We start from the raw sequence: 22425 nt of genomic DNA, 5'->3' as shown, positions 1-22425 counted from the left end.
ATATATATATATATATATATACACACACACACATGTATATATATAAATAAGGGTAAATATGATGAAGGAATGGAATATGACTGTACAGATGAAAATTTAAAAAGATTTTTGAAATGGAATTCATAAGATAAGAAGTTGGTTGAAAAAAGAAAATAAAAACAAAAACAAAAAAATAAAAAAGGAGAAAATGTGACCAGACAGGAGACTAGAACAAAGGAATACACTAGATTTAGGGTATATTTTGGTCTGTTAGAAGAAACTGCATCCTAAAATTTTAAGGAAAGAAAAACTATACACACACACACACACACACACACACACACACACAAAATAAGGTTAAATACAATGAAGGGATAGAATATGACTATAAAAATGACAAAAAGGATTTTAGAAAAGGATTTGATTAGATGAAAAGATAATAAGATAAGCTGAAAATAACATAAGTTGAAAAAGGAAAGAAGAAAAATTTTTAAAAAATAGAAAAAGAAAAAGTAATGAAAATTAAAAACATTAACTTTGAAAGACTAAAGAATTGTGGGGAAAAAAGTTTTAATTCTATGTGCTCTATTCCCCTAGTGCCAGAGTTTTGTGGTTCTCATTGATTGATTAACTTGGTCTTGGCTGGATGTTCTTGCTGATCTTCTGGGGGATGGGCCTGTTGCTGTGGTTCTCAAATGTCTTTGCCTGAGGCAGATGGAATTGCACCACCTTTGACAGGGGCCAGGCTAAGTAATCTGCTTGGGTTCACTCTCGGTAGCTTTTGTTCCATGAATGTTTTCCATATGGCTTTGGAAGGTGAGAATGAAAATGGCAGCCTTCCAATCTCTAGCCCTGGAGGAGCTGAGAACTCAGGACCCCACTCCTCAGTCAGCCCTCAGAGAAAAGCAGTCAATCACTTCTCTCTCCCTGATCTCTGGCTGCACTCTATGCTCACCCAGCCTTTGACTGAGTGTTTCTATGGCATATGACCCCTTTTGGAGTTTCCAAACCCAGCAGATTCCTGTAGTGTTCTCTGGTGCTGCTCCTCCCTGGTGAGGAGAGGGAGTCTCTCCAGATCTGCCACTTGGGTCCTTGCTTGAAGAATAGTGCCCCAACTGTGCTGCAGATCACGGTTTATGACAACCCCAAGCTAAGAGCCCACTCCTCAGCTCCATCTTTGCAGCTGGCTTCCCTGCTCTGATACTTGGGAGCTCTGCCACACTCAGTCACCCCTGGTCTTTTTGTGACCCCACGGGTCCTGAGACCACACTGTCCCAGTGAGGTTGACCCTCTGCTTAGCCACTGGAGCGATGTCCCTCAGCAGAACAGACTTCTTAAAAAGTTCTGATTTTGTGCTCCACTGCTGTATCACTTGCCAGTAGCAAGCTGAAAGAGGCTCCCTCCCTGTGGTCTATCTTCCCAAATATTGCCTCAGATTCACTTGTCTGCATATCCTACTCTCCAGAAAGTGGTCACTTTTCTGTTCATTGAACTGCTACTATTCTTTTCTTCGATCTCCATTGAGTTTGTAGGTGTTCAGTAAGGTTTGATAAATATCTATCTGAATTCCTGGGACCAGATAAAATTTAGGTCTCCTATTCTTCCACCATCTTTCTCCTCCCCCAATCACCTCTTTTTTGTTTTTGTTTTTGTTTTAACATCCAGTTTAATGGTTTTGTTTTGAGATTTTAAACTATTTCACTTTTGATTTACTTAGTTAGCTCACCTCAGGAAACCCCTATTAGAGATGATGGCATTCCTGTTAAAGGTTGTGATGACATCCTGGTTGTTGGTCTGGCAGTATGCTGGGGTGGAAGAGATGCTTATTATTTTTCATTGCAGAAGGAACAAAAGCATCCTGGTAAGTAGTCACTATTGGCTTAATCACCATATAATTTTAATATAACCTCTATTAGGATAATGACCTGTTTGTTGAGAATAACTTCCTGATACTTAACTAGAATTTATTTTTAGGCTTAAAATTTTTTCTGGGTGGGATAGTGACTATTGCGTATATTAGTTCATTTATTAACTAGAATGTATGTCTTAGGTACTACCTTTATTCCCCTTTACTTATCCCATGGGCTACTGATACTATCTTTTCTTCTTGAAGGCAGTGGAGACTTTGGGACTTCTTGGCCACCTTGAGGGTTTACTTTTGGAAATTGGATCATAGTGGTTTCTTTCCAGACTTTTTTTCATGTTATTGACTAGGTCTGGACCTTATCTAGAGACAGAGATGAGTTGAACATCTACAGTAGTTGAATCATACAGCCTTTGTAGATGTCTGTAAAATTGAGAGGATGTGATCTGGAAATTCCTTGTGATTTGATTACAGTTGTTACATTACCTAGCTGATAGATTGGTTTTAGACAGGAGCAAAATTAATAAATCAACATTTTAAAGAATGCCATGAAGAATGAAATATTTTTCAGTTGTTTTGAGGGAAAATGTGTTATGTTAAATAGATACTTGAACTTCTATTTTTTTTAATATAGTGTTATACATTCATACTAAATCTTTTAAAAAAGGATTTCATTTAAAATTCATTTCAAAATACCTTTTATGTTTTTAACTCCTTATTCTGAGAAGTGTAAATTTATTCCTAGAAATCTTGATATTTAAAAATTTCACCTAATTAAATAGAGCATTATTAATTACATGGCAAAAGCTATAATATTTAAAATATGAAGCACTTAATCTTTGAAGCCTTGTGACCTGAATAAGGTGATGCTGAATTATTGGTTCCATGGAGTTACACCCTTAGGCTTTTCAGTCTTTTCATTAAAAATTGCTGCTTCAAATGAATGCATGTAATGTTTGCCTTAAGACTTTTTGTTTGTTTTCTAAAGAAATTAATTCCAGTTTGGTCCCACCTTCTCTGGATCCAAGCCTGACTGTGAAAGAGAGAATGTGGTACCTTCTATCCTGCTTTCAAGAGGAATCTGATAAAGAACGTTCTGTTATCATATATGACTTCATCCAGAGCTATAAAATTCTTCTTCTGTCTTGTGGTATCTCCCTGGAACAAAGTTATGAAGATCCTAAGGTTTCGTGTCTTATTTAATTTTTACCATACTTAAAATTTTTTTTAATGCATTGTGTTAATTCTTAAATGACTTGGTATTTATTTAGCTCCAACAGTGAAGCTTAAATTTTTTAAGTAGTCACTCTTTTATCTAGTAATCTCATTCACCGAGAACAGAATGTGATACACCAACTACCTCTGTGTAGATAAAAACAGAGATTCCACAAATTCGAAGCACTAAAGTTCATACCTTTCCTCAGAGATGTAAAAATTTTTTTATTTTGGTTATGTTTGGTTTTCTCTCTCAGTAAATTAGAAACAAAATGAGAACTGTCAGATTCAAATATAGGATAGGAGGATGTTTCAAATATCAATGAAGACAGGCAGAAAATAGGAAAAATGTATAAACCTAAGACATCAAAAAGAATGGTAGTTAGGGCCATTTGGCATAAGGCAAATTACCTTACCAGCCCCTGAGAATTTTGCTATTATAATAACAAAGCATGGCAGACTTTTCATAATGATGATGGTAACTTATGTTATTGTAACATATACTTTACAGTAAAATCATTTTCATACGACATTTATTTATAATCTTACAGCTTTCAAAGGGTATCGTTTTTTCCCCCCTGTTGATACTGGATACATGAGGCATATGGAATATTAATTTTGAATTGGTATATGATATTACTTGGTTGTTATTAGCAATATAATCAATAACAGAATAAATTTTGGTTTCTTAGTTTCTTTAGCTTTTTGGGGGAAAGATTTCCAAAGGCAGTATCAGATAAATTGAAGATATTGTCCTTTTCTGTAGTTCACGCTAGGCTTGGTTTACATGTGATAAATTGTGTAGTTTTTAAATTGACCTTTCCGGGATATAAAAAGTTGTCACTTAATTTTGATGTTCCATACTACTCGGCCCTCAAAAAAAAAAAAAAAAAATATCTTGCCTTTGCAACGATGTGGATACAGCAAGAGGATATAAATAAGTTAAATATAAATAAGCTGATCAAAGAAAGAGTTATCATATAATCTCACATGTGTAATTTAAGAAACAAAACAGAAGATCATAGAGAAAGAGAGGGAAAAGTAAAACAATACAAAATCAGAGAGGGAGACAAACCATAAGATACTCTTAATCATAGGAAACAAACTAAGAATTGCTTGGGTGGGGTATGGGGTAACTGGATGATAGACATTAAGGAGGGCATGTGATGTAATGAGCACTGGGTATTATATAACACCGATGAATCACTGAACTCTATCTCTGAAACTAACAATACAGTATATGTATATGTTAATTAGTTGAATTTAAACAAAAAAACTCAAAAAATTTTTGATGTTCCAGAGTCCAAAATGAGAATATGGGTCATACGAGTTTCTCATTAAAACTACTATGCCAAAAAAAGAAAAACAACAACAAAAACTATACCATCTCAGATTTATTATAGCACTTTTTGCACAAACTACTTGAAACATTACATAATTGGTTTTGTCAATCATAACAGTTTTGATGCAAGAAGATAAACTATTAATTTTAAAAATCTCACATTTATAAGAAACATGTGCGAACTTTTACATCAAACTATCTTATTCGGTATTCTCTAAAAGGTTTCTGATCACCAATTTCTAACGTGGTGGTGGGGAGGTTCCCACACCTCCAACAATTCCCTGGGTACCAGCTGATTATCCTACAATTGAACTCAATTCTGACACTGCCTATTCAGGTTGTTACCTTTGCTTCTGACTCACCAGCTATAAATCAAAGTTTCCTACCACCCCCTCCTTGGGTTCAATTTATTTGCTAAAGGGGCTCACAGAACTCATGAAACCAGTTTATTTCTTAGATTACTGGTTTTTTGTTTTGTTTTGTTTTTTACAAAAGATATTAAAGGATTTGGATCAATAGCCAGTTGAAGAGGTAAATAGGGAGAGATATGTAAGAAGGGGCATGAAGCTTCTATACCCTCTCCAAACACACCACTCTCCCTGCATTTCCATTTATTCACCAACCTGGAAGCTCTCCAAACCCTGTTTTTTGGGTTTTTATGGAGACTTCATACATGGGCATGATTGATTAGATCATTGGCCATTGGTGCAGCCACTAGCTCCTCCCCCAACCTAGGAGTGTGGGACCAAGATTTCCAACCCCCCAGTCACAGGGATGGTTCTTCTAGCAACAATCCCCATCCTTTGGTGACCTAGGGACATTCCAAAAGCCACCTAATTAACATAACAAAAGACATCTTTTCTTCTTCGTCTTTTTTTTTGGGGGGGGGGGTCTCTCATTTTAGCAGATTTCAAGGATTTTAGTTCTGTGCTAGAAATGAGAAGGAGGACCAAATACATATTTCTTATAAGTCACAATGTCACAGTCCACCCCTGGTCTTCAAACGATTGTTATAATGTGAGTATTATAGCAAAACAGTAGTTAAAGTTAAAAGAAGTTGGCACATTACTAGAACCCCATTTCAGTTATTAACTATCCAGTCCATCATCATTATATGAAAATGTATCTCAGGTTTGTAGGCTTCCATTTGATCTTACCAGGTTCCAAAAGCAAGAAGGGTGTCAGCAATATATGGCTTCACCTTTTCAGGCATCTAACATAATTGAGCTAAGAGACAATATCTCTTGCTTAGAGCTTCTTTTGAGGTGTTAATATTGGATTTTCCTCATTATATAATCTACTTACTCATTTCTTTACCCATAGCTACTATTTTTCCTTCTATGCTTTTAACCTTTGTGTTATAATTCTGAAGGGCCTGATGGGTCAGGATGTGCCTTCACCCCATCTGGCATGATTATAGTTTCTTACTTAGGAATCACCATTTCCATCCCTTATACTTGTAGTCCTGGTCCGGTGACCCCTGCATCAGCTAAGAGGAAAAAAGTTGAGGTGATGTGAGGAAGAGTGTATACCAGCATCTTCCCCATCCTTACTTCCCCAGATCCAAACAGAGAACTATTTCCAGTGGGGACACACCTTTAGCCCCACTCATGTTCATGTTGAATGGGAGCACATACTCATGAAGACTTACTTATACGCCAGCCTTGCTGCCTTTATCTCCCTCCATTTTAGCTGCCCATTCCAATTCTCTATCAAACTAGTACTGAGGATATCTCTTTGCCCCTCGTTGAGCATAATGGGCTATCAAGTGTGTTCTTTGGTCTGAAGAAATGTTGGTCAACCATCCAAACTGGTGCAGTATCTTCTGTTCTGTTTCTTTTATAGCACTCATAACATTTGTATCTACACTCAGGAAAGCAAAGCATGGTCCAGAGTCAATGTCTGTTCCTATCTGGACCCATTGGTACCTCTCCAAGGGTACTAGCATTAGTATCACCTACCAGCTATATTCCTGGCCTTCCTTCTGGGGAATCTGCCGAATAACCATCTGTAGTCTCTGACTCTCTTGTTGACAGAATAGTTTGTTTTAGCCTTCTGTGCCTCAGAGGGTACAAGAGGAATAGGTCTAGATTCAGCCCATTTCTGCATTACTACAGCAAACCCTGTGCTCATTCCCCTCATTCATGGGCCTTCATTCATGGGCCCAGGCAACTATCTCAAAGGGGCATGCAGAGACATCTGCTTGATAATTCTAGTCACCTTCCAAACCTGGAAGGGTGTTCTTGTGAAGGGCATTAATGTGTCCTACTTTAATGCACCCCTTCAAATTTCCATAGGACTGTGTTCTGTAGGAGCATCCATTTAGCAGGCTAGGTCTCCATTGTCATCCTGCCAGAGTCAAGCCTAAGAGAAAAAAGGCTCCCTGCTCTTGAATATCTCTTCTTCACATTCTCCAGGCAGCATGATCCTGTATAATCTGTTTCCATTTTATTATGGAATTCTACTGGGCACTGCCAACTCTGTTAGAGCACTTCTCAGATATTACCTGTGTTGGGTAGGTTTTCAGGTTTCAAGGTCATGGTATATCCTTTAGTCATAAGAATAACTTCAATTAATAATATCAGATAGCATAAATACCCTTAAATGGAAATTCTCTTGTTTAAAGTCCCCGTAGTCATTGTTGGCACATGCGCCCAAGCTCTTGCCATTAGCCGCAGTCTCCAGATAGGGCTATTGCACAAAGACTATGTCGCTACCAACACTCAAGCTTCATTCCACATTGTGTGGGCTCAGGCAAACTTACTGGTTTGCACAGAGCATTTAACATTGCTTGAAGGGTGGGACTTAACATGCCTTTTGTGTTTTACAGTACTAATTATAGGACATGTTCCTCTGTTAGACATAATATCCATCCCTAAAATTCAATCAGGTAAAGACCCAACCACTTCATCTAAAGCCTGTTCAAACATATCAATTCTCCTACAGACCTTTTCCTTCATTCTGCCAACTCTCACATTTCTAACTATAACCTCCATTAGGACTTCATCAACGTGTTTTGGTTTTATAAAACTAGGTAGGTTGAGGAAGTGTTCCCCAGGCAGACGTAATACCCTTACCATAAAATATTCAGGTAAAGGCGATATCACTTCTTTTTCTTTTTTGTGAAGATTTTATTTGGAGAGAAAGAACACATGTGCTCACCTGAGGACCAGTGCGGGGAGGGGCAAAAGGAGAGGGAGAAGCAGACTCCCTGCTGAGCAGGGAGGCAGAGCTTGATCCCAGGACCCCAGGATTATGATCTGAGCCAAAGGCAGATACTTAACTGACTAAGCTATCCATGCACCCCAAGGAGATAAAACTTCTTTACATAATACCTGCTTAAACATTCCAGTTTACATAATCCTATCAACCACTAAATTTTTGCAATTCTTTTATTCTAACTGTAGCCCAAGTCAAGGCTTTATCGATGGGTTTTAGTACCGAGGTTCCTAGATCTCCCTTCAAGGGGTCCTGGGAACTTCTCTTTTCTACCACCTGATAGTTTTACCCACTGTTCTCTGAAAGGCTTTGGGTCCCCAGGGAGGGGTTGAGCCAAGGGACCCCAGCCCTTTTATCAGTCTTTAACTTGATTAAGCTGTGGGGCTCCATCCCAGGACCTTGAGATCATAACCTGAGCTGAAGGCAGAGGCTTAACCCACTGAGCCACCCAGGCGCTCCTGTTTGGGGCCCTTTAATGTGAGTTGCTTTAACCCACCCAACCTTTGGTGGTACTTTATTAAAATCTTTTTTTAATCCATCAACACCCATTTTATTCATCACATTTCTTAATAACCATCTAAAAATTTCCATCCTGCTGGTGTGAGTCCTGAGACTCTTTCCTTTCTGTTTCCTCTTTCCTTTCTGTTTCTTCTTTCCCTTGCTCCTATCAATATTTGCTTCACATTCACCTTATTTCTTAACCTTTTAAAAATTTCCACCTTGTTGGGAAGTCTCTTGACCTTCCCCTGACTCTTCCCAATCTCTTGTCAATAAACCTAATGTTTTTATTACCATCTGTAAAGCCTATGAGAGGAAGCTGAGAAGGCAAATTTCATGAGGCTTTCCAAACTGTCCTTCAGTTTTGCAACAATAAGGTTATATGGGGTACCTGTGTGAAATGGGCTGCCTTAAACCACAGCATTTACTATGACCTGAGTAATGGTTAGATTTCAGCAGGTAAATATCCCCATATGGGACTGCTTTGAAGCATGTGAAGCTTATGAAGAATATCAACTGCTTTATCTGGGGTGTTCCAGTTGGCATTTAGAAGAGGGACAGTCCCCCTTTCAGTGTAAAAGAACTTTATAATGGTTTTTATCCAATACACCAGACTAGCTGTTCCCATAGGAATAAACTCCCATGTGTCTGGATCACATACACTCAACTTGAATTGTACAATAGTGAGCTCTGGGTCCTACATCAACCCTCTGCTCTTCCATTCTGCAGCATCCCAAACCAAACACTCCTAAATTACTCTCATAATCCATTTTAGTGGATCTCTGCATTACTGATGCAGAGTTGATGATACTGATCCACAAAATGAAACAACTCTATCATACTATACCTCCTGGTTTTGATAGTTTCTAGGTATTTTGCTCCCACGTTGGTTACCTTACTGGTGACCAGAGGTCTTAGGGTTGTTTCATGTTGCCCCTGCACAGTTGACTTGAGGCTCAGACCAACTCAGATCAGAGTTTTGTTCACTATTAAGTCCCAGACCTATCAGTTTCCTTTACGTTTATTTAGCTATTGCAGAAAACAGTAACCAAGAGATTGCATGCTTAGTGTGCTTACTATTTTTCATGTACTTATATATCCAGTGAGCCAACTCCTCAGGCATTAGGTCTGCCATTTCTAAATTGCATTAGTAAATTTTACCCTTAGTAACTGTAGTGTAGCTACAGTTTCATACATGGGTCTCTAGGTAGCCATCCAGGGGTCAAAGCATCATCATCCCCCATCCTTTTATCCTTTCTCTTGATAAACCATATGTTTCTGTGAGCCAGGCCCTTCTAGTAAGACCCACTTCTCTGACACCAAGTAAAATTGTTCTGAGACTAATTCTGATGTGTTTATAGGGTTTCTCCCATATCATCAAGACATGCTGGAAACACTAGCTGGGTTTCCTACAATTCAGCTCAATTCTGACATTACCTCCCTGGTGATAGCATCAGATTCCACAGGTTAAGGGTCAGTGCCACAGTAGTGCCTGCTCTTTTGAGGCCAGCTGCAAGCCCAAGTTAACACTTGTGCTTCTGACCAACTGACTATAGACTAGATATTCCAAGGATCCCCCTCCCTCCAAGGACATCTGGCAAGGATGTCAGATGCAAGTTCTAAGTCCAGGTTCTTACCTCTATTTCTGACTGACTATAAATGAGAGGTTCTTGTGACCTCCTCCCCTTTCAGATTCAATTAATCAGATGGAGGGGAGCTTCCATGCTCAGTCTAAGCATACTACTCTTGCCAGCATCTCTGTGTTCATCAACCTCAAAGGTCTCCAAACCCTGTCATTTTGGGATTTTATGAAACCTTCATTGCATAGGCGCGATTGATTAAATCATTGGTCATTGGTGATAATTCAACATCCAGGCACCTCCAACCAGGTCAAGGGGTCAGGCTGAAAGTTCCAACCCTTCAATCACAGGATTGGTTCCTCTGGTAGCCAACTCCCATCCTTAGCTAACCTAGGGGTATTTCTAAAGTCACCTCATTAACATGACAAAAGATGCCTTTATCTCACAGTTTAGGAAATTTCCAAGGTTTTAGAAGTTCTGTGATAGAAATGGGGACAAAGGCCAAATTTATATTTCTTATTACAATTCACAATATCACTCTTCCCTATCAAACTACATTCTTAAAGTACAGAAGAAGTAATTGAGTCATGTAATTGCCAGAATTATGAAAAGGGCTTAAGTTTCCTTATTCTAATTGAATTTTGATCTGCTAGATCACCTAGTGTTAGAAACTACAGGAGATAAACCATAAGAGACTCTTAATCATAGGAAATAACTGGGGGTTGCTGGGGTATGGGGAATGGGGTAACTGAGTGATGGATTTTAAGGAGGTCACGTGATGTAATGAGCACTGGTATTATATAAGACTGATGAATCACTGAACTCTACCTCTGAAACTAATAATATATATGTTAATTAACTGAATTTAAATTTTTAAGAAAAGGAAATAAAAGTCACACGTGCGCACACATGAAACTACAGGTCTTCTAATCTGGCAGGGAAGTTAAAATTAGCAGTCAAATGGTTTGTTGGATAGCCCCGTTGGCAGGCCCTCATCCTGAGGGCAAAGCCTAGAGGCTTTCTAAAATTTTGGGTATAAAGTTTTAATTGTATCACTTATGATGTTGAAAGAACTTGTAAAAACCTAAAACTTATATAGGCCCATCTTTATTATAGTAGCTTAGCCAAAATCAGCCTTTGTGGAGAAGATTTCATCTACATTTTCAGAAATATGGTTTCAATTATCTGAGAGGCACTTGGATTTCAAGGCTATTTCAGAACCAGATCAGCAGGAGTGCTATAGTGGAAAAGTTGTAAGTTTTCTTTTTTTGAAAACTGCTCTTACTCGCACCAAAAATGAGTCCCTGTACAATTTACAGTTACACTTTTGTTCTCCTCTCCTGGGAAGACCACTGAATTAGTATTAAGTGAAAAGGAGTGAGATTAGAAATGAGCATTTTCCCCTTTTAACTTAAGTGTGTACAAATGTCTTTGAACCCATCTAGGTGGCGTGCTGGTTACTAGATCCAGATTCTAAGGAGCCAACTCTTCACAGCATAGTTTCCAGTTTTCTTCCTCATGAGCTTCCCCTCCTGGAAGGGATAGAAACTGGACAAGGAATTCAGAGTCTGGGGCTGAATGTCAACACTGAGCATTCTGGGAGATACAGAGCATCTGTAGAGTCCATTCTCACCTTCAATGCTATGAATCAACTCAATTCTTTGTTGAAGAAGGAAAACCTTCAAGGTAAAAACAAACTTTGCTGGCATTTTCATGCTGTTATAGACTGGTGACAGTTCTATTTTTAGCCACTTTTTTTGGATCACGGGTCTTTGTCATTCTTTATCACACTTCTAATGCAAACTCTGTTTTTGGATTTTCTAGGACAGGGTCAACAAACTTCTGTAAAGGCCCAGGCAGTCTTAATCATAAATATTCAACTCTGCCATAATAGCACAAAAGTAGCCATGGGCAATATGAAAATAACTGTTCCGGTAAAACTTTATTTATATAAACAGGCATCTGGCCCTGGTTTGGCACTAGTTTGCAGACCTCAGACTCTATTGTAATGAAGAGAATTCATGGCATTTTATCATTTATTGCTAATTTTGTATTTGAACTTTATCCAACGATTTTTATTCACACTTAAAACCTAATCTGTTATGGAATATAAAAAGTGATGTATTTTCTTTTTAGAACTATAAATCATTTCTTTAGCAAAGAATATTTATGTGAATTTTTATGTCATGATAAATAGCATGGGCTTATTGTGCAGTCTCTTGGCCCAGAGTGAGTACCTTGACTTCAGAGAACATATCGTATGCTTATGGTAGAAATGATGAAGTGGAACACAGTTGACTTCATTGTGAGAAGATTTAAACTGTGATTTTATCGCCTGATTAATAAATACTAGAAATAACAGATTGATGAATTTTCACAGACCAAGTTAAATCTGGGCTGTATTACTTAATAATGAGAGGCCTTGGGCAAGCTACTGACACTCTTTAAATCTATTTCTTATAATGTTATAAATATTAAATGAGAGAGAACTTAACTCAGTGTTTGCCAGATTGAGCGCTTATTACTGTGTTAGATGATGATGATGGTGATGATGATTTTTTACTACTAGTATAAGCTCTCCATGCTGATAGTAATGTTCTCCCCAGCATCACTGGGGTAGAATAATATAAAGATCAAACTGACTTGTTTGTTCATAGGAGACTTGCTTAAGTGATGTTAATTAGCAGCTCTTGAACATACACTGAAATGTTTCAAACTCAGCTTCTCTAATGTAGGCAGGCCAAGGAGTTGGAGTATATGGTACATATGCCACAAGACTGCTTCTACATTCATGGGTGATAAAGCTGAATGAACACAGATCTCTTTCCCTCAGTCAGCTTTGCCCTTAGAATCTAACATTTGGAATACTGTTACGCTGAAAAGAAATAAATAATTAAAAAAAAAAAGAATCTAACATTTGGTGCTGGTGATATGGATTAGTCTGTAACTTTTTATGAACATTTGTTGCCCATTAACAAAATTAAAAGCTTTCAGTATCTTTGGGAGGGAACTTTTCCACTCTTAAAGATAATTTTTCATCTATAGGAAAAGGAATTTATGGTTTTCCTTTCCAGAAAAGTATAAGAAACAATCTAGATTTGGTATTTTTAACTTTTACAATTTCAGTGTGCCTTGAAAGCTCCTTTTTTAATACAAATTTTCAAAAGTGAGTGACCAGGAGTTATTAAATGCATTCTTGTACAGTGCAGAGTCTTTCTTATTCATAGAGTCCATAGAATAGAACCACATTGAGATAAAGTTTTTAGAGAGAATGTAAACAACTGTCAAATTTTTTTGAAAATGATTATTTCAGGATGTCCTTGAAGGATCTCTAGAATCTTCATCTTTTTCTTTTCTCATTTCTTGCCTGTTGGGTGGGTATGTTTTGGCAGCTGACTTCTCCCACTCTGAGCTGATTTTTGTTTGGGTGTGACTCAATTTTAATAACAGTGTGACTTTGCTCAATGTGACTTAGGACCAAATATCCTGTTCTCTTCACATGGCTCAATTAGGTCCTTTCTAGAGTGGTTTGAACATAGATTTTCTAGAGATGGAGTGAGTTGGTTTCTCTCTCTCTTTTTTTTTTTTTTTTAAAGATTTTATTTATTTATTTGTCAGAGAGAGAGAGGGAGAGAGAGCAAGCACAGGCAGACAGAATGGCAGGCAGAGGGAGAAGCAGGCTCCCTGATGAGCAAGGAGCCCGATGTGGGACTTGATCCCAGGACACTGGGATCATGACCTGAGCCGAAGGCAGCTGCTTAACCAACTGAGCCACCCAGGCGTCCCGGTTTCTCTCTTTTTTAAAGTGGATCTCAACTATACAGATTTGTATTTGTCATAATCTTTCTTTCATGTACACTATCATCATTGGTCTTCTTCTTATTTATTATTTTTTAATATGTAATATCTGTTAATTCACACTTTTAATAATAGACATTTGTGTCTACTATGTGGTCCTCCTTTCTTGCACATCCCAACTTTTATGTTTATCCTTCCCTTATTTTTTATTTTAAATTTTATTTATTTTTTAATTTAAAAAATTTAGCATATATATGTGTGTGTGTGTGTGTATATATATATATATATATATATATATTTGCTAAAATATATCCAAACAATATATTATTACATATTATTAGTTTTGCTTGTTTCTGAGCTTTATAAAACACATGTCACATTGGGACTAGCTCTTCTTACCCAGTATCATGTTAGTAAGATTCATACATGTTATTGTAAGAATCTAAAATTTATTCATTTTCACTGCTGTGTCATATATCACTGGGTGAGTGTGCCAAAATTTATGTGTCCCTTTTCCTGTTGATGAATGTTTGGGTTGTTTCTTTTTTTGTTTTATCTTGTTTTTGTTTTTTTGTTTTGCTATAACAAGTAGTTCTGTATATATATTCTTACACATATACATGTTTCCTAGTACATGTGGGCAAGAATTTCTTTTGAATTTCTTTTGAGTGTGGATTTGCTCTTTTGAGTGTGGAATTCTTATGAATTTCCATTCATAAGAATGGAAATATTCAACTTTATAAGATTATGCTAAATTGTTTTTCAAAATAGTCTATACCTTTATTTTCTAAACAACAACGTGAAAGAAATCTTGCTGATTCATACTGTCTCAACTTTGCCAATTCATCAGCTATAAAATGGCTGTAATTTTTCTTTCTTGTGCTTTGTTTTTGGTAACAAAGTTATTCTAGTTTCATGGGATGAGTTGATAGATATAATTTCTTTTTTTCCTTTGGAGGAGGAGTTTATATATCGTAGAAATGATGTGTTTGTTCCTTGAAATTTTGGTACCGTTTATCTATAAATTGTTGCTTTGTGGAAATATTTTTAGCTAATACTTTGATTTCTTTAATAAGTATAAAATTATTCAATTATATCTTTATGTTTTGGTAAACTCTATTTTTATTATATTATTGTTATATAATATATTTTTATTATCATAAACTATATTTTTAAGAAATATCCATTTCATCTAGATTTTCAAATTTATTGTTATTAAGCGATTGCTGATTTTTTTTTTAAAGATTTTATTTATTTATTTGACAGAGAGAGATCACAAGTAGACAGAGAGGCAGGCAGAGAGAGAGAGAGAGAGAGAGAGAGGGAAGCAGGCTCCCCGCTGAGCAGAGAGCCCGATGCGGGACTCGATCCCAGGACCCTGAGATCATGACCTGAGCCGAAGGCAGCGGCTTAACCCACTGAGCCACCCAGGCGCCCCGCGATTGCTGATTTTTTAATACATCAATGCTTTATCTGTTACATTGTCTTTTTCTTTCACCATATTTATTGTTTAATCTTACTAGAAGTTTATTCAATTTTTCAGTCTTTCCAAAGAATCAACTTTTGCCTTTGATTTTTAGTTCTGACTTTATTTTCCAGCCCCTTTTCTAAATTCATAAATATGACACTAAGCATATTAGTTTTCACATCATTTTTTTCTTTTCTAATTGAGGTACTAAAGGCTATAAATTTCCCTCAAAGCTCTACTTGCATAATATCTTACAAATTTTGACCTGTAATGTTTTCATTTTGTCTTAAATACTTATTAACATTTTTTGTTATGACACTTTTGACTCCTAAGTTATTTAGAAGATTGGTTTTCAATTTCAAATATTTGTAAATGTTTTATTTGTATTTTTTAATATTCAAACTTAATTGTTTTGTGGTTAAAAAGCATGGCTACTCTTTTGAGAAGTGTCAGCAGATAGAAAAATACTCTGATTCTTAGTTCAGGAATCTTTATTCTTTGGTAAGAGCATTGGGAAATAAAAAAACCTCCATTTTTAGTTCTTTGTGTAAGCATGCATACCATGGAACCAGGAATATTGGAAATAATTTCAGGATGTTAACTCATTGTAGTCAGTTTAGCAAATAAGTTTGGTTCTCATGCTCTTACGAAGAATAGAAGCAGAAACATTATCTTGGGAGAAATGCAGTCTCTCGTAGTCCAGACTAGTCACAAGATTGTGTTTTTCTGCTCTCCATATAGACAAGGGTAGTAGTCTAGTGCTGAAGTAGAAAAGTAGGAAATACTTTTATGCCTTTCCTTGTTGGCCTGAGAGTGCTGCTCATGAGACTGGATCATGAAGAATAACTTGAGTAGCATCTCTGAATTTGCCTAGAAAAATTCCATGTGTGTTTAGGTGATGATGTTGATCTAGTCACTTTACTGGCGAATTAATGTTTTAGTTTTCTTTTTTTCTTCCAGATATTTTTTGTAAAGTGGAAATGCCCTCTCAGTACTGCTTGGCTTTGCTAGAACTAAATGGAATTGGCTTTAGTACCGCAGAATGTGAAAGTCAAAAACATGTAATGCAAGCCAAGCTGGATGCAATCGAGACTCAGGCCTATCAACTAGCTGGACACAGTTTTTCCTTCACCAGTTCAGATGACATAGCTAAGGTTGTATCACGGGAATGGGGAATTTTAGAGTTAAAAATTATGTGTGTGTGTGTGTGTGTGTGTGTGTGTGTGTGTGTGTGTGTATTTCCTAAATGTGTTTGTGTAAACATCGAAGACACCAAAGAGCACAGTTCAAAAAAATTTTAGTTATCAGAGTGCTTTTGGAGATAGAATATTCTAGCTTCTAATTTATAAGTTATATCTGTGTTTACGAGTTAAGAAGTTAGTAAAGAAGTCTCCTAGAATGTATGCTTTGTGAGATTTGCCTAGAACAGAGAAGGTACTCAGTAAATATTTGTTGAACAAATGATCCGTAATGATTGTTACATAACAGTGTAGTTGTTTCTCCATGAAGTTAGTAATTTCATGAACTCTCACCCCTTCCATACCCTAAAATCCCTTTTTGGACAATAAAATTAGACATTTTTCTCAGTTGTTACTGAAAAAGGAATTTGGGGATTGTTTGCTTTTTAAAACCTAAATAAGATTTTTATAAACTTAACATAGATTTGGACACACTTTTTTTTTTTAAAGATTTTATTTATTTATTTGACAGAGAGATCACAAGTAGACAGAGAGGCAGGCAGAGAGAGAGAGGGAAGCAGGCTCCCTGCTGAGCACAGAGCCCGATGCAGGACTTGATCCCAGGACCCTGAGATCATGACCTGAGCCGAAGGCAGCAGCTTAACCCACTGAGCCACCCAGGCGCCCCAAATTTGGACACACTTTATTCTTATTTTTATTTTCAGAGGTTGGAGTTCTATTCTTTCCTTTCCCCACCACAGTCCACAAAGAATGGTTGGGTGGTTGTGGAAGGGTTACAAATATAGGGTGGGTGCTTATACTTGATAGCATTGAAGTTCAGGTGCCTTGTAGATGAAATTCAGTAATGTAGCATGTTGTGAAGGCCATAGGCTTTCAAGCCAGACTTCCTGGGTTTGAATTCCATCTCCTCCACTTATTAACCCTGTAACCTGGAACAATACATCAATTCTTTGTATCTCAATTTCTATATCAGTAAACTGGGTTATGATAGGAATACCTCATAGAATTGTTGTGAGGAATAAATGATGAATGTAAAACACTTAGAATAATGCCCATCTCATAGTAAATGTTCAGTAAATGTTATATAGACTCATAAAAAAATGCCCTTCTTTTAAAGCCACAATGTTATATGTTTTTAAAAAATGAGGAATTTTGTTTTTCCAAATCACAGGGTACATTTGTATGGAATTCAGTAGTGCTGTTTTTTGTTTGTTTTGTTTAATTTTTTCTTTTGAGTTCTTTAGCTTGGAGCTCCCCATCCAATACCCAACTGACTGCACATAAAATTACATAGGGACCTTATGAAAAACAGAGGATCTCTGGATTTCAGCACAAGTAGGCTTAGGACAAAGGCAGGAATCCATCCCCTTGTGATTCACATACTAAGGCCATAGGCCTAGACCAAACTTTGGGCCAGAATAAAAGGACTTTGATGTTAATGGCTTGTTCTTAGGCCTTCATTTTAAAACGGAAGTTATATTTAAGGTAATCTAACAGTTTCACATATTGACTAGTTAATCCTTGGTAATTTTAAGGAGAATCTTTGAACTGGGCAAGATAGTTCTAATCATCTAGAGCTGAGCTGTCCAGTATAGGAGCCACTAGCCACTTATAGCTATTTAAATTTAAATTAATTGGGACCTGGTGATGCAGTCAGTTGAGCCTCTGTCTTTGATTCAGGTCATGATACCAGGGTCCTGGGATGAACCCCCCATCAGGCTCCTTCCTTGGCAGGGTGTCTGTTTCTCCCTCTGACTCTGCTGCTCCCCATGCTTGTGCTCTGTCTCTAATAAAATAAATAAAATCTTTAAAAATAAATAAATAAATTTAACTTAATTAAAATTAATTTAAATATATCAGTTCTGTTCCTTAGTCATGTTAGCCACATTTTAAATGTTCAATAACCACATGTGGTAAGTGGCTACCATAATGGAGAGTGCAAATATAGAACAATTTCATTATTGCAAAAAGTTTTGCAAAAAAATTTTGGATGGCACTGGCCTAGAGTGGGGATCGGCAGACTATAGCTTGTGGGCCAGATTTGTTCTGCCACCTGTTTTTGTAAATAAAATTCACTGGAGCATAACCACACTTGTTCATTTACTTACTGTCTATGGCTCTTTTTGGTCTGTAGTGGCAAAGTTGAGAAGTTGTGACAGACAGTAAAACCTGCAAAGCTGAAAATATCTGTTATCTGGCCCTTTTGGGGAAAAGTTTGCTGATCCCTGGTCTAGATGGAAGCATGAATTAGAGAAAAAGAAAAATGACGTTTGAGTTAGAGGACTATGGGTTCTAATTCTTAATTTTTCTACATTATGGCCATGTAACTTGAAGCAAGTTTCTCCAACTGGTGTAAGCTTTTCAGAAATGTCACAGAATTATTGTACATATGACATGAGATGACACATGTTAAAGCTCCCAGCATGATGGCTGACACATAGTAAGTGCTCAATAAATATTAGTGCCTCTTACCCTCATCCAGTTCAACCCCCTCATTTCACAGATGTATTCATTGAGACCTGGAGAGGTAATTTATATGAAGTTTTCACAATTCTGAAGGCTTCACCAAAAACAGAAATCTAAGATAAAGAGCTTATAAATATTAAGATGAGATCTTTGAGTTGTCCTAATTATGGTAGGTCTCTCTTCCTGGGATTGTTGATTTATTGGTACTTTAAAAATAATGTTTCACTTTCCTATTCAATTATTTGATTCTCTTTCCTTTCCTGACATTTATATACTTGTTGATATCTGTACTAGAGTTGCCTGATAAAATACAGGACATTCAGCTAAATTTGAATTTCAGATAAACAATGAACACTATTTTAATATATAAGTATGCCCCATGCAGTTCAAAATTTGCATTACTACACAACCCTGATCCCTACACATGTAGCTCCATATAACACAATTTTGAGGAAAAATAGTTACTAACATCAATAGCAAGCCTCAGTATCTTTCATACCTAAGACTTCAGTTATTCCTACTACTTAAAATTAGAACCAGATCTTTGTTTATATCATCACTGTTATTCTAGAGAATAACAGATGTAGATACAGATTACACAGGCCTATCTTTCCTTCTATCCCTTGTCCAACTTGTGGACAATAAAGATTCTGATGTAATGCAAATGTTCTTAATTTTTAGGATTACTAAGTGGGAAAATAATCCAAGGTTCACTAAAGCCCACTCAAGGTATATGAATGAATGAATGGAAGTAGTAGATAGTATTCTGAATTGCCTGAGTTTTAAACCCTATAAATTGAGCTAGTGATTTTAGGTGTACATGGAATATTCCTTCTGCTCCAGTACCTGGATCCCAGATGTCCTGTGTAGGCTTAGTTTCTTCAGTGGGTACTTATTAGCTCCCCTAGCTGTCATTATTGATCTCTACATTGGGTTGGTCACCTTTCCCTGACTTTTTGTGTCCAGGGTTTCATAGGGTCTAGCCTTACTGTGGTGGAAGCAGATGGCTTTTTCGATCCCTTTCTATCTCAGTGTTCTCTGATTTTTGTGATCATATGATAGCAACAAAGTCTCCTATGTTGGCCCTCACTGAGGCTTAAATGACTAAGCAACCATGTTGATTAGTTACCACATCAAAGAGTATTTAGGAGAGTTCACAGTCTTCAGAGAAACCTAAAGTCTCAAGGTCAATAGCTTATTTATCACTTGTTCAGTGATAAAACTCAGCCTGAGCCCTGCCCTCAACTCAGCACCCACCCCCACACCCCAGTAGCTCACCCCAGAACCCAAAGAGCAGGTCTGCCATACCCCTAGGCCCTAACCCTTGGTTGGGTCTTCAGGCATCCGTCCCCAGAGGCCTGGTCTTGGTTCCCTCCATATGGGGAGACACAGTGTATACATTTCTGTGTTCTTTACTGTTTAAAAGCCTCTAATCGATATTAATCTTATTGTGCCTAAATTAGGTTATAGATTGCCTACTTGACATACAAATTTTCATTGTCATTATTTATTAAATGTGGTAATTTATAAAGAGTTCTCCCGGGGCACCTGGGTGGCTCAGTGGGTTAAAGCCTCTGCCTTCAGCTCAGGTCATGATCTCTGGATCCTAGGATCAAGCCCCGCATTGGGCTCTCTGCTCAGCAGGGAGCCTGCTTCCTTCTCTCTCTCTCTCTCTCTCTCTCTCTCTCTGTCTCTCTGCCTGCCTCTCTGCCTACTTGTGATCTGTCTGTCAAATAAATTAATAAAATCTTAAAAAAAAAAAAAAAAAGTTCTCCCAACCCGTGTTGAATTGTATGGATCTTCTCAAATGACTTTTAAAAATGTTTTGTGAGTGACAATGCTTGTGATTTGATTCTTGACTAAAGAAGCATTAATTTCTTGCAGGTTTTATTTTTGGAATTGAAGTTGCCACCAAATGGAGAAATAAATAACCAAAGCAGCAAGAAAACTCTGGGTTCTACCAGAAGGGGGAATGACCATGGGCGCAAGCTAAAGCTGGGAAAACAGTTCAGCACTAGTAAGGTGCTCTTTGGGACAGTTGCAGGGCAGAATTTTATTTACTTTTAGCATTTAGCATTTTGACTTACTTTTAGAATGAAGATGAAGTCAAGTCCCAGCATAGCTCATCATTTGAATGTATCCAGATAAAAACAAATTAGTTTGTGTTTTGGCTCCCTGCAAAAACTGCAGAGACATTCCATCATGGAAAATCTGGACCAAAATCTGATTTAGCAGTTGTGTCCTTCCTATCATTAAAGTGGTATAAGGGTGTATGAACTCAGACCCGTAGTCATTATTTAGTTATTGACATCTGCCATTCTTGGACTTCAAGTATAATATAACTTGAATAGTATAGGAACAGGAACAAAAATGTGAAAGACTTTAAAAAAAAAAAAGCCATTACAAATAAACATGTTTTTTCAATTATAGGGCAAAATTTATATATATTTTTCAGTTATAGGGCAAAATTATAGGGCAAAAGTTAACATGAGTTTAAGAATCTAATCTAATTTCAAAGTGAAAGTGTAAATTACAATCCATGGAAACTGTATGCTTAGGAGAGAAGAGAGAAAGTGCTTATTGTTAGATTTTTACTGAATGAATTTTCAGAAATAATAAGGGTAGAAAGTATCACCACAACAGTCAAGGAAAGAGTAGTCCAAGTTGCCATTTTGACCCTACTGTCATTAAGTATGACTTACATGACCGAGGGAAGTTTCCACAGTTTCATTCTGTAACAGAACTTTTTGTTTTATCTACCCCTCTAACCTCACAAGTTCCTGTTTCTTCACAGTTTACCCAAACTCTGTAGCATAGAAAGTTTAGTTTTAGAGAGGAATGTCTTCTGGCTTCCTTGATATGGAAATGATCAAAGTATTAGGGCAAAAGGAGAAAAAAATGAGAAACTTCCAATCACATGAGAATAGAGGAGGAAAATACAGACAAAGGAAAGACATGATACAGATTCTTGGGTGGTGTGAGACTGGGCAATTACAGTACCTTGCTAAGTTGACATTGATTTTTATTTTTAAGGTAGATCTAAGTTGATATTATTTGGCATTAACATGTTTGCATTTTACCATCTATAGTTACTATAGTTTTATCATTATGGTGATGCAAAAACCCAAACAGTAATTTTGAGTTGTAGATATAGGAGTTAACAAATTTAGTTTTGAGATTATATTATTTACCTAAGAGAGAGTCTAGTTTGCTATGGAATTTGGACAAGAATCTGATCTTACTTCATTATATTTCTTTGGCAGGATGTTTTAAATAAATTAAAGGAATTACATCCTTTACCAGGCTTGATATTAGAGTGGAGAAGAATCACAAATGCGATTACCAAAGTGGTCTTTCCTCTGCAGCGGGAAAAGCATCTAAATCCTTTTCTTGGAATGGAAAGAATCTATCCTGTATCGCAGTCACACACTGCTACAGGTAATGAGAAATCTTAAATATGGATAATATTCGATTTTGAAAGAAAACTTTTCTTATATAAGTTTTGGTGACCAGAGAATTCAAGTGTTGATCATTGGACTCTGTGAAGTTCCATAAACATTTATGAAACACGTCCTACATCCAGAATATAGATAGATAGTATTTGTAGAGATGAGATTTAGTAAGGTAGAGTTCCAGCTTTCAAGTACTATATAGAGTAACTAGAATGTCTGAGACTGTGCTTCAGATTAATATTTATTGAGTCAGTCATCTAATTTCAGTCCAAGCCCTCTCCTGAACCTCCCAAGAGTCTCTCTGATGAATCTAGGTAATGCTGGAGGGCATCTGTGTAATAGATG

The 22425-nt window shown here is 36.9% G+C and overlaps 1 protein-coding gene across 1 annotated transcript in view; it reads left to right on the top strand.

Moving 5' to 3' along the window:
- Positions 1 to 22425, top strand: part of LOC111155023 (DNA polymerase theta) — a 133027-nt gene that overhangs the window by 83687 nt on the left and 26915 nt on the right. The window contains exons 17-22 of the mRNA XM_022515036.1: positions 1697 to 1840; positions 2832 to 3028; positions 11143 to 11383; positions 15924 to 16117; positions 20513 to 20650; positions 21892 to 22066. Coding sequence (XP_022370744.1) covers positions 1697 to 1840; positions 2832 to 3028; positions 11143 to 11383; positions 15924 to 16117; positions 20513 to 20650; positions 21892 to 22066 — 1089 coding nt within the window. The remainder of the gene's footprint in view (positions 1 to 1696; positions 1841 to 2831; positions 3029 to 11142; positions 11384 to 15923; positions 16118 to 20512; positions 20651 to 21891; positions 22067 to 22425) is intronic.

Source organism: Enhydra lutris, unplaced genomic scaffold, assembly GCF_002288905.1.
Source record: "Enhydra lutris kenyoni isolate GAN:26980312 unplaced genomic scaffold, ASM228890v2 scaffoldscaffold39, whole genome shotgun sequence".
In the NCBI taxonomy this organism is placed as follows: domain Eukaryota; kingdom Metazoa; phylum Chordata; class Mammalia; order Carnivora; family Mustelidae; genus Enhydra; species Enhydra lutris.
Note: the sequence above shows the minus strand (reverse complement) of the source record. Positions and strands in the feature narration are given on the sequence as shown.